At 35.9% G+C, this 13,410-nt stretch overlaps 2 protein-coding genes across 6 annotated transcripts in view; both read right to left on the bottom strand.

The window, feature by feature from the left end:
* Positions 1 to 361: 361 nt before the first annotated feature.
* Positions 362 to 4,749, bottom strand: LOC121261285 (syntaxin-32-like). Of its 2 annotated transcripts, none has more exons than XM_041163590.1 (6): positions 4,419 to 4,749; positions 3,561 to 3,822; positions 2,415 to 2,665; positions 2,100 to 2,275; positions 1,546 to 1,740; positions 362 to 735 (listed from the first exon to the last, which is right to left on the bottom strand). In XM_041163590.1, exons 2-6 carry the CDS (start codon positions 3,793 to 3,795, stop codon positions 576 to 578), a joined length of 1,017 nt encoding a protein of 338 aa, XP_041019524.1. In that variant the 5' UTR covers positions 3,796 to 3,822; positions 4,419 to 4,749; the 3' UTR covers positions 362 to 575. The 2 variants fall into 2 exon arrangements, with proteins under 2 accessions (XP_041019524.1, XP_041019523.1); XM_041163589.1 differs by having other exon boundaries at positions 3,561 to 3,840; positions 4,419 to 4,748.
* A 2,184-nt stretch (positions 4,750 to 6,933) lies between these two features.
* Positions 6,934 to 13,410, bottom strand: part of LOC121261284 (protein MOR1-like) — a 34,311-nt gene continuing 27,834 nt past the window's right edge. For 2 of the 4 annotated variants that reach the window (XM_041163585.1, XM_041163586.1), the window contains exons 38-54: positions 13,146 to 13,328; positions 12,880 to 12,991; positions 12,648 to 12,724; positions 12,503 to 12,582; positions 11,918 to 11,980; positions 11,708 to 11,840; positions 10,779 to 10,901; positions 10,566 to 10,643; positions 10,240 to 10,398; positions 9,990 to 10,148; positions 9,109 to 9,206; positions 8,820 to 8,976; positions 8,616 to 8,732; positions 8,352 to 8,447; positions 8,142 to 8,213; positions 7,726 to 8,011; positions 6,934 to 7,632 (exon numbers count right to left, since the gene is read on the bottom strand). In XM_041163585.1, the coding sequence (XP_041019519.1) occupies positions 7,361 to 7,632; positions 7,726 to 8,011; positions 8,142 to 8,213; positions 8,352 to 8,447; positions 8,616 to 8,732; positions 8,820 to 8,976; positions 9,109 to 9,206; positions 9,990 to 10,148; positions 10,240 to 10,398; positions 10,566 to 10,643; positions 10,779 to 10,901; positions 11,708 to 11,840; positions 11,918 to 11,980; positions 12,503 to 12,582; positions 12,648 to 12,724; positions 12,880 to 12,991; positions 13,146 to 13,328 (2,265 nt within the window). In that variant the 3' untranslated portion in view covers positions 6,934 to 7,360. The remainder of the gene's footprint in view (positions 7,633 to 7,725; positions 8,012 to 8,141; positions 8,214 to 8,351; positions 8,448 to 8,615; positions 8,733 to 8,819; positions 8,977 to 9,108; positions 9,207 to 9,989; positions 10,149 to 10,239; positions 10,399 to 10,565; positions 10,644 to 10,778; positions 10,902 to 11,707; positions 11,841 to 11,917; positions 11,981 to 12,502; positions 12,583 to 12,647; positions 12,725 to 12,879; positions 12,992 to 13,145; positions 13,329 to 13,410) is intronic. The other 2 variants (XM_041163587.1, XM_041163588.1) reach the window with 1 other exon arrangement.

Raw genomic sequence — 13,410 nt, 5'->3', positions numbered from 1 at the left:
CACATATTTTTCTCAGATTAGTTGATTTCCCTAACTAACTAGTAACTACTGCCAACTAGAAACCTAATCTAGCATTAACACTACCAACTATAACATTGCCAGAAAAAAAGTGCGAAAATTTTCAGAATCCCATTCCAAAGAAAAACTTGAACTGCTTTCATCATACACCATGATAGTAACCATTAAATGAAGAAAATCAACTTCCCAATAGCGATATATCTTGGAAATATGGCACCTCAGGAGTCTAAACCAAAAGCATGTGCCGAAAAGCTCAACAATAAACTCCCCTTGTTTACATTACACAGACTCGGAGTGAAGACAGCAAGTATAACAATACATCATAGCATATCCCATAAAAAAATGAAGAAATAATTTTTGCAGTTCTCATTGTTTTCAACATGTATACTTGCATTTATCCATACATATGTATCACATTAGGCAAACTGGAAACTTAATTTATCTCCGCCTGCATGAATATTTGGTTAAAGCAAAACGGGGAAGGAAAATATATAAACATCATCACAAGTGAAAAAACAACATTTTCTTCATTCTCTTCAATTCTGTATCTGCAGTGACTAGGCCACAAAAAATAGGAAAACCATTAGGAAAAAGATCAATACAAAGAATATCTTGATCATCAGCCACCTATTAGATGATATGCTGTTCAGATACTTGAGCAGCGCTCCTTGTGCTCCCTCCACATTTGCCAACGTGTCATCCATGTTCTCATCAATCCTGCAACAAAAACACCACTATCAATTGTAAAAAAAAAATTTCAGGTCAGGAAGGAATGAATTCCTAGTATAAATGTAACTCACGAAAGCCCTTTCACATTCTTAACCGTCGAGCATATGCATAATGCAAAAGATTGAACAATTGATATGGATATCAATCATCGAATGAAATTACTATAAAAGATTAGAAAAATTGATATAGATCTCACAATAATAAGAATAGTTTTTTAACCGTGAGTTCGTGTAAGAGGGAGAGAGAGAGAGAGAGAGAGAGAGAGAGAGAGCTCTTTAAAGGCAGGAGTGGTTCTGAGATTCAGCCCATTTCAGCACCAATATTGTTATGAAGCAAAAATTGGCAAGATCTATTGTCCAGTTCATACATAGGCTCTTAGATAATGATGACTCCAAATATATCTGTCAGAAATTAGATTTTAACTTGTCTGAAACTTAAATATAATCTTTTATCCGGTGGAAATCTTATTACTGTCATAAATTAGCTTAGGCTACGATAATTGATATAATCATATAAAAAACAAACAAATCCAACCAAAATATAGCGAGGGATTTATGATGAACATGATTCACTTGTCTAGCAGCTGGTATTAATACTTTACGAATGAGATGCGTGACATATACTGGAATATAAAGCGGTCAATGTTAGCCATAATTTATCTGACTTGTGCAGAGTAAATTATATTTATGAAGTTAGGTACTTCTCATGTATACTCCCCCTGTGTACTTGGGCTTTGCCTACTTTTATGAATAAAACTTCTTGATTACCTATAAAAAAAAAATATTTATGAAGTAAAACCTGATCGCAATCTCTCCTTGCTGAGAGACCAGTGTTGCCAGCTGGTTGAAAATGCTGCTGAGTTCGTGAATAGTGGATTCTACATTCTGAAGTGCCTCAGCCCTGCTCTGCATGTAAGTGTCTTGCAATGGAACCAGCTGCTGTTGTTGCTGCTGATGCTGTACCAATGGCTGACTCTCCCCATCCATCTGCTTTCTGTCAATTTAGAAACCAGGAATAAGGTTTCACTTGAATGTAAATAGAAAAGTTCAAGGCCCCAGGATCTTGGTTCAAGTGATAACTTGTCGTTGGGTAGGTCTTAGCTTCAAGTCTTGCAGAAACAAATAAAATAATGGCAATAACTAAAACAAAGTTTCCACTCCACATCAACCCCAAACACAGCAGAACTTGGCTTTACAAGAAAACTTACAATTCGTGACTGGAACCAAGATAAGTAACAAACATTGAAATCTCAAAAGACAGAGCAAAAATTAGCCTCAAACCAACAAACTAACTCTTAAATAGATAATAATATCCCAGTACAAATGTCGCCAAACCAACAAACTTACTCTTACCTAGGAAACGATTGGGATGAAGATGGTGACCCATTGGCCCATGGAGGAGGAGGGGCGTTTGAGGTACTAGCAGCAGACCTGGCAGCCAGCGGACGCTGACGCACAAAAGGATTTGTAGAGTCCTTCGAAGCAGTAGAAGAAAACAACTGTCTTCTGTTCTCGTGAACCTTCAAGTTCTTCAGGAAGCCAATGAAATACCATTAGTCTTGGAGTAATAATTAAAAAGAGCCATGAAGCAACAATGGTGTAACAGAATCCCAATGAGATAATCAGCATAGCTGAAGAAGCAAGGATACCAAGCAACACTGTCCATACCTCTGTTCTCATGGTCAGAACTTCTTTGAATTCTTTCGTGGTGCTCATCAACTGATTCTTCAGGTCATCTACAACTGTAGTTGAGTGACTATTGGTGTCACTAGAGACATTCCCACTCTCGTTTCTAGAGTTGCAGAGAAGCTGAAGGTCTACAACTGCAGAGTTTAGTGCAGTAATATCTTGTTTGATAAGAGCTGTCAGTTCCTGGATTTCTTTGGTGGGGTCATCAAAAACTGAAGTCCTCTTTGCCACTACAAATCAACAAAAATACATTAAAGGGAAAAGTTGGCATCAACCTTCACACAATACATTTACAATGATCATAACACTGAAATTGGGTAACAACGAGCTGGTAATAGGGGATAGTAAGGATTAATGATTTTGCAGTTAAATATTGTGTCGTAAAGTAGGACCATTACTATCCAGACCTTCTGACAAAGCTTACGTGGTGTGGAATGCAACTTTAGAAAAGATGTTGAGGAGGTCAATGGGATGGAAGAGCTAAGAAGTTATGGCTCTACAGGGTTATAACTCACGCAGGTGCTGATGCCTAGTGCAGTTATATAGGTGCTTGCTCCATGAACGGGGAACTTTGACTATAAGAGGCAACGTCTGGAATGCGATCCCACTATAGATTATATAAATTCCATGGAAAGAAAGGAACGAAATCAATGGTGTTTACCTCCACTTAAATTCCCTTAAGCCCATATTCTTAAAATATCTGTATGATTGGATGATTATTTAGGCAGCATACAGTTCTCTTCATCCGTTTACCTTCATTGATCTAACTTTTGAAAATCGAAAGAAAAAAAAACTTGTCAAAAAAAAAAACTTTTTCATATATTGTTGTAAATTAATTGTGTTTTAATGAATAACAACAAACAATATCATCACAATCCAACCATTTGATTATAAGAATGCCCCCATGCTGTTTTCTTTCCGACATTTGTATCCACAGTAATTTTTTTTTATAGGTAATCAATCAAGAAGTTTTATTCATAATATAGTAGGCATAACCGAGTACAGAGGACATATACATGTGTAATGCCTAACTAGGATTTACAACTGAAATAAGAAAACGTCTACAGTATATTTTATGACTGTTAATTTAACGCTTTAAGAAAAACTTTTCAATTCATTACTTACACTTTGCCAGCTTTGCCAGTTTCTGCGATGTCTGGTGTATCCCATACCCGATCTTAGAGGCCCTCTTGTTAAACTCGGACTGAATTGCAACTGCAGATCGTTGTTCCTCTGACTTTGAGCTACTGCTTGGTCCATTTGGCACAGACCCTGATGAAAATGACTTCTTAAGCTGATCAGCTATGCTCTGGAACTCGTGTGTCCGATCACGAAACGATTGTGCCGATTTGGCATGCATTTTCTACTCTCAACTTAAATGCAAATCCTACAATAACATAGCCACCTGACATCACATACATTCATTCAGATCTTTGGATTTGAACCCCCGTGACTTTAGAAACAGATAAAATATATTCAAATTTTAAATCTTATATGTTTCATGGACGATTATAAATCTTATATGTTTCATGGACCAGAACATGCCAGCAAGAACGACAAATAAATGGTAAACCCCAATTGAGCTAAAAAACAATTGGGCTTAGTTGCTCCCAATCTTTCAATACTAAATTCTCATCAATTTTCTCAGCAATATAACCCTCCTATATCTTCAAAACCATATACATCCATTCAATAAATAAATGTGCTCATTTTCTCATGGAAACCAAAAAAAAAAAAAAAGAAAAAAAAAAGGGGGGAAATTAGAGTTTCGTATCGTAGAATTCATGCTATGCTGGGGCCAACTATCGACTCAGTTAATCATAAAATTACATTATGTCTAGTTGAATTGAAGTTTTTTTTTCCCTGAAACTCAACAGTACGGAATACGTTCTAACCGTTAGTGTCTTTTTTTTTTTTCGCCAAGACATTTTCTCATCAACCAATCAGGAACAGGAGTATAAGGATAAGCGCAGCGAAAATCACCTTCAAGACGCGAGATCTGAAATCCTAGAGCCGCGGAGCCAATATTATCCTCATGAATCGCGTCTAATTTCAGGAACGAAGCGATGAAGTTCCTAGACCTGGATCAAGGTCAGCCTTCATAGAATCGCGAGGTTCTTCACGCGAATGGGATATCTGAGGTTTTCGTCGGGTTGGATCGGACGAATTCTCACACGATGTCAGATCCGGTGGGAGAACAAAAGTAGACACGGACGAAATTCGAAGATTTGTGGAAACGAGAGGGCTCTGTATTAACGAAGGGGCGGAAAATTCTTTAACACGACGTCGTGTATGAAGCACAGGCTCGTTCCATTTTCTTTACTATCTATACTTACAGTATTATTTACATAATCATAACTCTTGATGTGTCTAAAATATAATTATTTACAATATATATTTACTTTATTATTTTCTCCATATAATATTTACAATATTATTTAAAATAATATTTATAATATAATTTTATAATCTAACATATCAAATTAAATCACATCAATATGTATATTTATTTTTATAAAATCTCTTTATAATTAAAATATTTCCTCCGTATGGCACTACTCATTACTTTGAAAGAAAAAAAAAATTATAGCATACTATAATTTAACGAATAAATTTATTACAGAAAAATTTTTAGTTCATAAAAATGTATTAATATTTTATGCCGAATGTAATATATTGGTTGGATGCAGCAAATACCCTACAGGTAAAATTTAAGAATAAATCTACACTCGCTGAGGATCAATCACGAAGATAGGTCCTGATGCAATTTGTTTTATTAATTGATTAAGAAAGTATTTTTTAAAGAATATTATGAATTTTTTTGTTAAAAACAATTATTTAAGGATATGAAAAAAATAATAAAATATATCCAAAAAAAGATTTTTTTTTTTTTATAACTTGTCGGTAGCCATCCTTCGTGCAGAATGTGTTTGAGAAATCTCAATAAAAAGAATCAATCGAGTCACTCCTCGAGAGAATATACCAACAAACAATCCATTGTGGGGGTTTAATATAGATTTGGATTGATTCTAAAATCAGTACCAAGGATTTTACAACGACAAATAATAATAAAAAAAAATCACTAGTTTCAATTTGGTCATTTCTTCAACTGCAACTTGACGGTGGGTGTTTCTTAACACCCTCAAATATGTGAAAAAAGAAACAAAAATGTTACTTTACTCATTTAACTTATCCTTCATTTAGATACTTCGTGTATTTTATTTTATTTTTAATATTTTTTACTTAATAGTTAAAAAAATGACTTTTTACTTAATAGTATGAGAATATCTCCCCATAGGTACATTTGATTCACTCCAAACAACAGCATCCAATGGCGGTCATCCATGTAGATCCCACATTTTCTTAATGGCAGACCGCACTGCAGAGGAAGAAAAAAAAAAAAAATTATCCCCCACTTTCGTTCTCCTTCCCCTCCTCTCTCTCTCCTCCATCCGATGTTGAGTAGCTGCAAGCCACAAGGGAGTACCATGTATCAATTGCCTGCTTGATGAGTCTCCTCCATTATGTACAAAGATGGATAGCTTCATTTTTCTTAGTATTAGAGTTTGTACAACCCCACCAAAATTTTGAGGCGAGGTCAAAAAAATATATCCGGTTTTTCAGAGTTCAAACACAACACCCAAAAAAAGAGCAAAAACACATATCAATAAAATTATAGTGAGCCTAAGATTCAAGTTTTTATCGAAAATTTGACAAATCCCATTTCCAGAGCCACCAAAAGCTCACTTCAACAGGACTTTGTGAAATCAAAGAGTCCTTATTTTCCATGAACCTGACCATGTAGTTTTGATTGAAAGAAAATAGAACAACTTTTGGCGCAAAAGACCCACTTAACAATAAAAGCTTGGCTTCAAGAAAAGGGAAAGAGCCGATGATAAAAATGAGAGGAAATTGTAGGATCTCTTTTCACACACTGCTCAAAACCTGAAACAGAAGATTGGTTGTTTTCATGAAAGACAGTGAAGCAGAGCACGCAGGAAATGTAACAGAGGAAATGATAATAAAACGGAAGCCATCATCAGAAATTTGAATAGACAGAAAGGGATTAGTTGAAAAAAATAAGTGTATCCACTTCCATACACGGGTGGGAGGGAGTTTTGTTTTGATATGATGTAATATGGTGCTGATGTTTATTATAAGGGAGTTTGATGTGTCAAAATATTATTAGTTGCCGTTAAACCCGCTCGTAGGAATTTTCATTCTAAAAAGTAACTCTTAATGTATAATTATTATTTTTATTTTTTAAAAATGTTTTAAAATGATAAAAAAATATGAATAAAAAAATTGACAAAAATAAAAATGTGATTTTCAACTAACGGGCGGGCTACTCTGAGCGGCATAGTAACACCACTCAAAAATGCTACTTTGGCCACTTAACTTGCCCCTTCATTTTGACACCTCATGTATTTATTTATTTATTTTTTTGTGCATTCCTAAGGAAAATACTGTTCAATTTAGAATGCTCAATATAATAGCCTGGCAAATTCTCGAGAATCATTTGTATAGATCGATATCAAATTCAATCAAAATTTCCTCACGTCAGAGGTAACTCACTAAATGCAGAAAAAAAAAAAGGAAACAAAGAAAGAAAAACACATTGCTCTACGAAATGTGTACAACAGTATAAAATTAGGGCAAACCGAGGCATTCCTGCCAAAAGGAAGATTAAACTAGTACAATATACAAATTATATGCACAGAAGGCCAAAAAGTGCTACTTCTTCATAGCTCTGCTACCGCATCAAAGGTTGCAATGACATCGGGCTGGGTAAATAGCAACTCCATACCATACAGATCTACCGGAGGCAACTGCCCTTAATTGAACTCTGGCACTCGTTCCATTTACAATGTAAGGTGAAAGATGTCGACACATATTTCACTTTTATCCTTTTTTTCTTTTTCTCCCTACAGATGTTCAATTGCGCCACTTTTAAGTCTCTCCATCCGAGCTTGAAGCCCAGACAATGCTTTCTCATCCATAGGAAGAACCCCACTCTGCACTGCATTCTCTGAGCCAATGCGGTCTGATGCATGAGAAACGTGACCAGAAAGTCCATGGTTTAAGTTATCATTCATGGACATGAGTGGCCTGCTTCCAGTGTCAGGATTCCCAGCAGCTGCTGCTAATTGCATGCTCCTCATCCTTTCTCGAATTGCATCTAATGTCCCACTGGTTACTGCAATTTCCATGTGGACTTCACTCTTAAGTCCTTATTCCAAGAGAAAAAATCAAAATTAAAAACACAACCTGAATCGCTAGCATAGATTACCTCCAGTTACAAATCTCTCGTTTCTTTGGTCACCCAATGAGTTCTCAGAGGTGAATCCCCTATAAGTGAGGGGATCTATGGCCCTGTTGTCTTCGGCATACGATGGTGGCAGATTAAAGTTTGTTGGATCAGATTTCACATTCAATGCTTTTCCATCATTTAAAGCATTTGTATGCAAAGGGGAAAGAGGCGCAAATTCAGGGGAAGAAATAGTTAAGGCTGCTGGAGGAGGGGTTGGCATTGGTAAACTCGAGGGAGTCCTTCCAGCAGCTGCATTCTTCTCCATCTGCAAAAAGGCAAAACCAACAGCTTATTGATAATTTCAATTGTTTGTCTGTGTATGTGTGCAAATGTTGGTGTTCACTTTACTTTTACTGGAGTAGAAAAATTCACTGGTAAGGACGAAGCTACAAAACCTGAGCTAAACCATCCCTAATATAAGTGCGAAATGCCTCACTCGCATTTTGGAGCTGAGAAAATATATCAACCTGAAATAGGAAAGACAAATACTTTAACCAGGTAAGCAAACAGATAAAGTGGCTTTGTAACTAAATTGTTTCCATCCCACTCATAACTGGATAATCAAACATGAATGTCGAAATAGAATCAACAAATTGAGTACTTACCTTTGGGTATAATTGAGTAATGCGGTATAGCTCATATAGACCAATGCTGCAAGTTTGCTTGTCACCAATTTTCTTGAATATAGCAGCGAGTTCTTGCTGTAAGTAGGGGGAGGGGAACCAAATGAATCATTATTTAGTTACAACAAGAAAATGGAAAAGCTCAGGAAAAAGAAAAAGAGAGAATGAAAAATAAAATCAATGTAAGAGGGATAACCCCAAATAAATAATTGTATGGTAAGCACTAAAATTCCGGTAAATGGAAACCTTCAACTGGGCATCAGCAGAATGTGTGCCAGATGATGGATTGTTGGCAGCTGAATCACCCCAATGAGTTTGGCCCCCAGGCCCCGATGAGGTCAACATTCTTGCAGCAGCTAATGTCTGTAAAGTTAAAAGAGTATGATTATAGGTATTCTCCATCCAAAATGAAGAGATCAAGAGAAGCAGATCATTTAACTAGATAAATACCTCAAGATTAAGATCGATGTAGGCAAGAATAATTGGCTGAGGTTTCATATCTATAGGAACCATAGAAAGGTGACCCTTTATTGCAGCTCCACGAAGCTTCACAAGTTCATGTAGTACAGTTTTGACCATACGTAATGGTTTGTCATCAGCACCAGCTCTATCGTGGATTTATATTTGGCAGGAAAAGAACAAAAGAGATTAACTCAAATCCGGTAGGAGACAAGAGTGAAAGTTATAACTGCAGGGTAAATATTCAAGAAACATACAAAAATATATTAAAAGCAGATACCTCCTCCTGATTTCTTCCATCCCCAAATCTTGCAGGTATAAATGGATGCTTTGAAGGATACGATCGAGATCAACATCGTAGATGGTGCTTTGTAGAACCTGTACCGTACCAAATGGAAGCAGAATTATTGTATATCCATGTATATATGTGAACATAATCAGACAAAGAAGAAAATAAAAAACATTCAACAATAATACTTCATCCATAGGGAACAGGTTACCCCAATTAACTCTTGCCGCATCCATATAGTTTCAATACCCAGGCTCTTTTAACAATTTTGGAAGTCATGGTTTCTTAAAAGTTATAAATGAACATCACTCTTGGAGAAAGTGACTGCCTTCCAAAACTAGAATTAATATTCATAAAAAATATCAGATAAAACTTCATTTGGGAAATTCCAAGAAGCAATAATGATACATAGTTAGAACCGAAGACAAGCATTTGGTAATTTTAACCACATAGGCACATACAGAGTCTAGCAACCCTCTCTCATCAGCGGTTTCCTCTTTTTTTGATGGGTTAAAATAAATTTATTAATAAGAATGAAATAGGTGTTGCCCACATACACAGGGAGTATACAAAATAAAATCTTCAGTGGTTTCCTAAAAGGAGGTGTAGTCTATAAACATAACCCCAGCATTTTAACATTAACTACGAAGTCTTTGATCTTTTTTCTGGGTATTTTTTTTTTTTGGGGGGGGGGGGGGGGGGGGGGGTGGCGATGAGAGGGGGTGGTCAAGTCATTAACTGCAAAGTAATCTGTCCAGTTTAAGAAATTCTGGAACCATTGTTGACCTCTTGCATTTGTGCAGACCAAATTACTAAGAAAACTCGGGAAAAAGATTCTGAAAAATAACTGAGTATTGAAGATGAAAAATTACCTTCGTAAGTTTGATTAAGCATTTGACAACCAAATCAGAGAACTTCTGATTTCTGGAAGCAAATGACTCATTTGATGCCAGTGAAGGCCACCTTGACGGATCCAATGGACGTAAGAGATTAATCAGAACAACAAAGGATGAAGTTCGATCTGCATTATCCTGTAAATACAATTGCCTATTAAGCTAATATAACAGATACGTAAATCTTACTGCAACAGCAATGAGTTTTCAAATTTAAAGTAAGGCTAACCAGAATCTTAAGCATCAAGACATTTAAAGCTTTTAAAAGTTGGCTTCCATCGTCCATGTGGGGAACCCTTTCATCTAAAAGCCAGAGCAAAAGCTCAGTGATGAGACCGTCAAGAGTACCCTCCTTGACAGCATAAGCAAGTCTTTTATTTTGAAAGGTCTGCAGGAAAGTCTATATCATTAGTAAGGTGCAACAAAATAATTATTAGATGCAGAGTCTGATTGCTGAGAAGGCACAGAAGAGAAAACTGAGATTCCAACAAAACCAAAACATACATAACAGTGACAGTAAAACACAAGGAAATGCCAGTTATATGGTAAACTTACCTGCATGAGTGTGTTCAGGACATATTTACAAGACCGTGACGATGCTCCAGTCAGACTGAAGTCAAAAGTAGTAGCCACCTATTATAAAGGAAAAAGAGATAGGGATAGATAAGATTTTCAAGACGATAATACTTTATTAACAATACTAATTATTATTTGCCAGGATGAAAGAAAGGGGGGAGTGATCATCAAAAGAGACATATATGTAATTGCCTTATTTGCCAAGCATGAAACCAGACTATCTGCATCCTTCACAAGTTCATCCATTGCACTGCCATCTGGATCACTAGTGGCCTGTGCTAACTCATGACACACAACTTTCATTCCTTCAACAGACTGCAAAAGACATATTTCAGGATTAGAACTTCGCTTACACTACAATTACATGCATATATATATATATATATACATATATATAAACAGATTGCATATGTGAGTTTTTTTTACGAGAATGGGCCCATGAATGACCTTAGTTTACAAGGCCCGTTTGGGACCACAAACCATCTCATAATTTCTTTCCCAAAAATCACTCAAACACAAACACTTTTCAATTTCAAATCCTGAACTTTTTCATCTGATCATTACAACTTTCCCAAACTTCCAAACAAAACAATAAAACAATTCAACTTTTTCAAATTCCAAAACAAAAATTATATTCTAACAATATTTGAACTTTACAATATTTTTATTCAAATTTTTCTCTCTTCTTTCCCAAAACCCAATAAAACATCTTAACTCAATTCATTTCACTACTTTTTATAAATCATTTCACTACTAATCACAGATTTCTCATCTCACCGCATTCTCCAAACGAGGCCTAAACCTTGTTGCAGAAATACAGCTTTAAATTAGACAGACAGTCGACTAAACAATAGGATAATCAATAATATGATTATATTATACAAGTATCACCGCGATACTTTTAAACGACATTTATTTTCAATAGAGAAAACATTTTCGATTTTCCAACTCAAAATCATAATGACAACTTCCAAAAATGAATGAATCAATCAACACATCTGTAACAAGCTTATCATAACATGCGTGTCAACATGTACAAAAATCAAATATATTGGTTTGGTGGATGATGATTTTTCCCACTGAAGAAGTAAAAATGTCAACACACAAGATAAGCCGCACACCTGCTCAGGAGTACCAAAGGAAATAATGTCCAAAGCTTCATTCCAGTCCGTGGGACCATTGGCACTTGCAAGAGCATGGGGTGCCAGATGTCTGTCCATGTGAAGTTCAGTATGACCGTAGTTTTTCCTGGAACTAAGAGATATTAAGACCATGACAGAAATACACTGTACATAACAAAATAGAATTTAAAAGTCAAGTATCTATTGTACCCTGTATGTATTGTTCCTGAAACGGATCGCAAAACTTCCCCATTTTGTTCTGCTACATCAGACCTGGTAATCAACAGAGGAAACGTATTGAGATTTTGAAAGAATCTCCTAGGCAGCAACAAAAATATTACAGCTACGTATTGAATCCATGGTCAGATATAGTTCATGCGCTTTACAAGAAAGTTTCCTTTTGGTTATGGAAAATTTTCCTAGTTTGCTTCTGCACCTTCTTTCTAATGGAATAAGTATTTGATTACACAGGTTGTTTACAGATAGAAGAACTATGACCAAAAATTCGCAAATAGTGACCACGAACTTGTTTTAATTATATTATTTTGTCTCATTTAAAAACAAGAAATAGATATTCAGCATAGTTAAATTTCATGCAAGCTTCATGAGGTATTGACGATGGACATTTAAGGGTTCCTATAGAAAAACTGTGAACACCATATATAAATACCCAAATAATCACGTCACATTCAAAAATTGACTATCATGATGCAAAACATGTGAGATCAGAAGCAAGAAAAAGCAAAGAAAAATTACAGAAAAATGTGTATGACAAGCATTAAGAGCAGAACAAACCCATTTTCCATGACAGAACGCCTTAAAGCAGTTCTAGCTTCACCAGGCCTGCCTTCCTTCTTCTTCTCCATCTCTCGGACCTAACAAAATGAATCTTGGTAAATGGACAGTAACACTAAAAGGACACAGCACCAATAATACCCACCTTCCACTTAAATCTATCATCTAACATGCTTTTCTGAGCATCTGTTAGCTTCCCAAGGTATCTCCATATATCCTCACCTAAAAAAATTTGGAAAAAAAGAGTTTTCAGCAACAGCCAGGCAGGATGCACAGGGGAGAGGGGGACACTGAAATCCTCAAGGTGTGAGCTGTATACAAAATCAAAACCTCATGCCAAATCACAACAAGGATTCCAGTGGTAAATCATGACATACCAAGAATCTTATAACCCATAGCTAGAGTATTTAACGCAGCTTTCCTAATTTCACCATCTCGTTCTGCTGTCAAGCTCGCAACAACTTGCAATGATTTAAATTGTCCGCTAATCTGTTGAAATGAGAATGGACAAGTATGCTAACACTCAAAATCATGCAGCAGCAATGTAATATTGCAACACTTGATATAAGTAACAAACAAAAAACCTTTTCTTGATTTCTTTGTTTACTTAAAAAAGAAAAAAAAAAGAAACCTCGACTTTTACCTCAGCTCCGTGATGATCGATGATGAATCCGATGAGATCGACACACTCTATCCGAGTACGGTTGTTCTTTGATCGCAGACCCTCCAAAATATAAGGGAAACATTTTGATGCAGAACATAAGTTGACAATTTGTTTGGTCAACTCCCGCATTTTTTCTCGTACCTTCTCAATGTTATGCCCTGACTGCAGCACAACATAAAGGTTAGTCTTTTCCACAGTAACCAATTTGAACTTTACATAGCAGATGATAAGCATACATCATATC

The sequence above is a fragment of the Juglans microcarpa x Juglans regia genome, chromosome 4D (assembly GCF_004785595.1).
Source record: "Juglans microcarpa x Juglans regia isolate MS1-56 chromosome 4D, Jm3101_v1.0, whole genome shotgun sequence".
NCBI lineage: Eukaryota > Viridiplantae > Streptophyta > Magnoliopsida > Fagales > Juglandaceae > Juglans > Juglans microcarpa x Juglans regia.
Note: the sequence above shows the minus strand (reverse complement) of the source record. Positions and strands in the feature narration are given on the sequence as shown.

Excerpts from the sequence above, each read along its gene's own strand:
- LOC121261285 (XM_041163590.1), bottom strand. The coding sequence starts at position 3,795 with ATGCATGCCAAATCGGCACAATCGTTTCGTGATCGGACACACGAGTTC. Across the intron at positions 2,666-3,560 it reads ACTGGCAAAGCTGGCAAAGT|TGGCAAAGAGGACTTCAGTT; the intron begins GTAAGTAATGAA and ends GTTGATTTGTAG. Across the intron at positions 2,276-2,414 it reads TTCTGACCATGAGAACAGAG|AACTTGAAGGTTCACGAGAA; the intron begins GTATGGACAGTG and ends GGCTTCCTGAAG.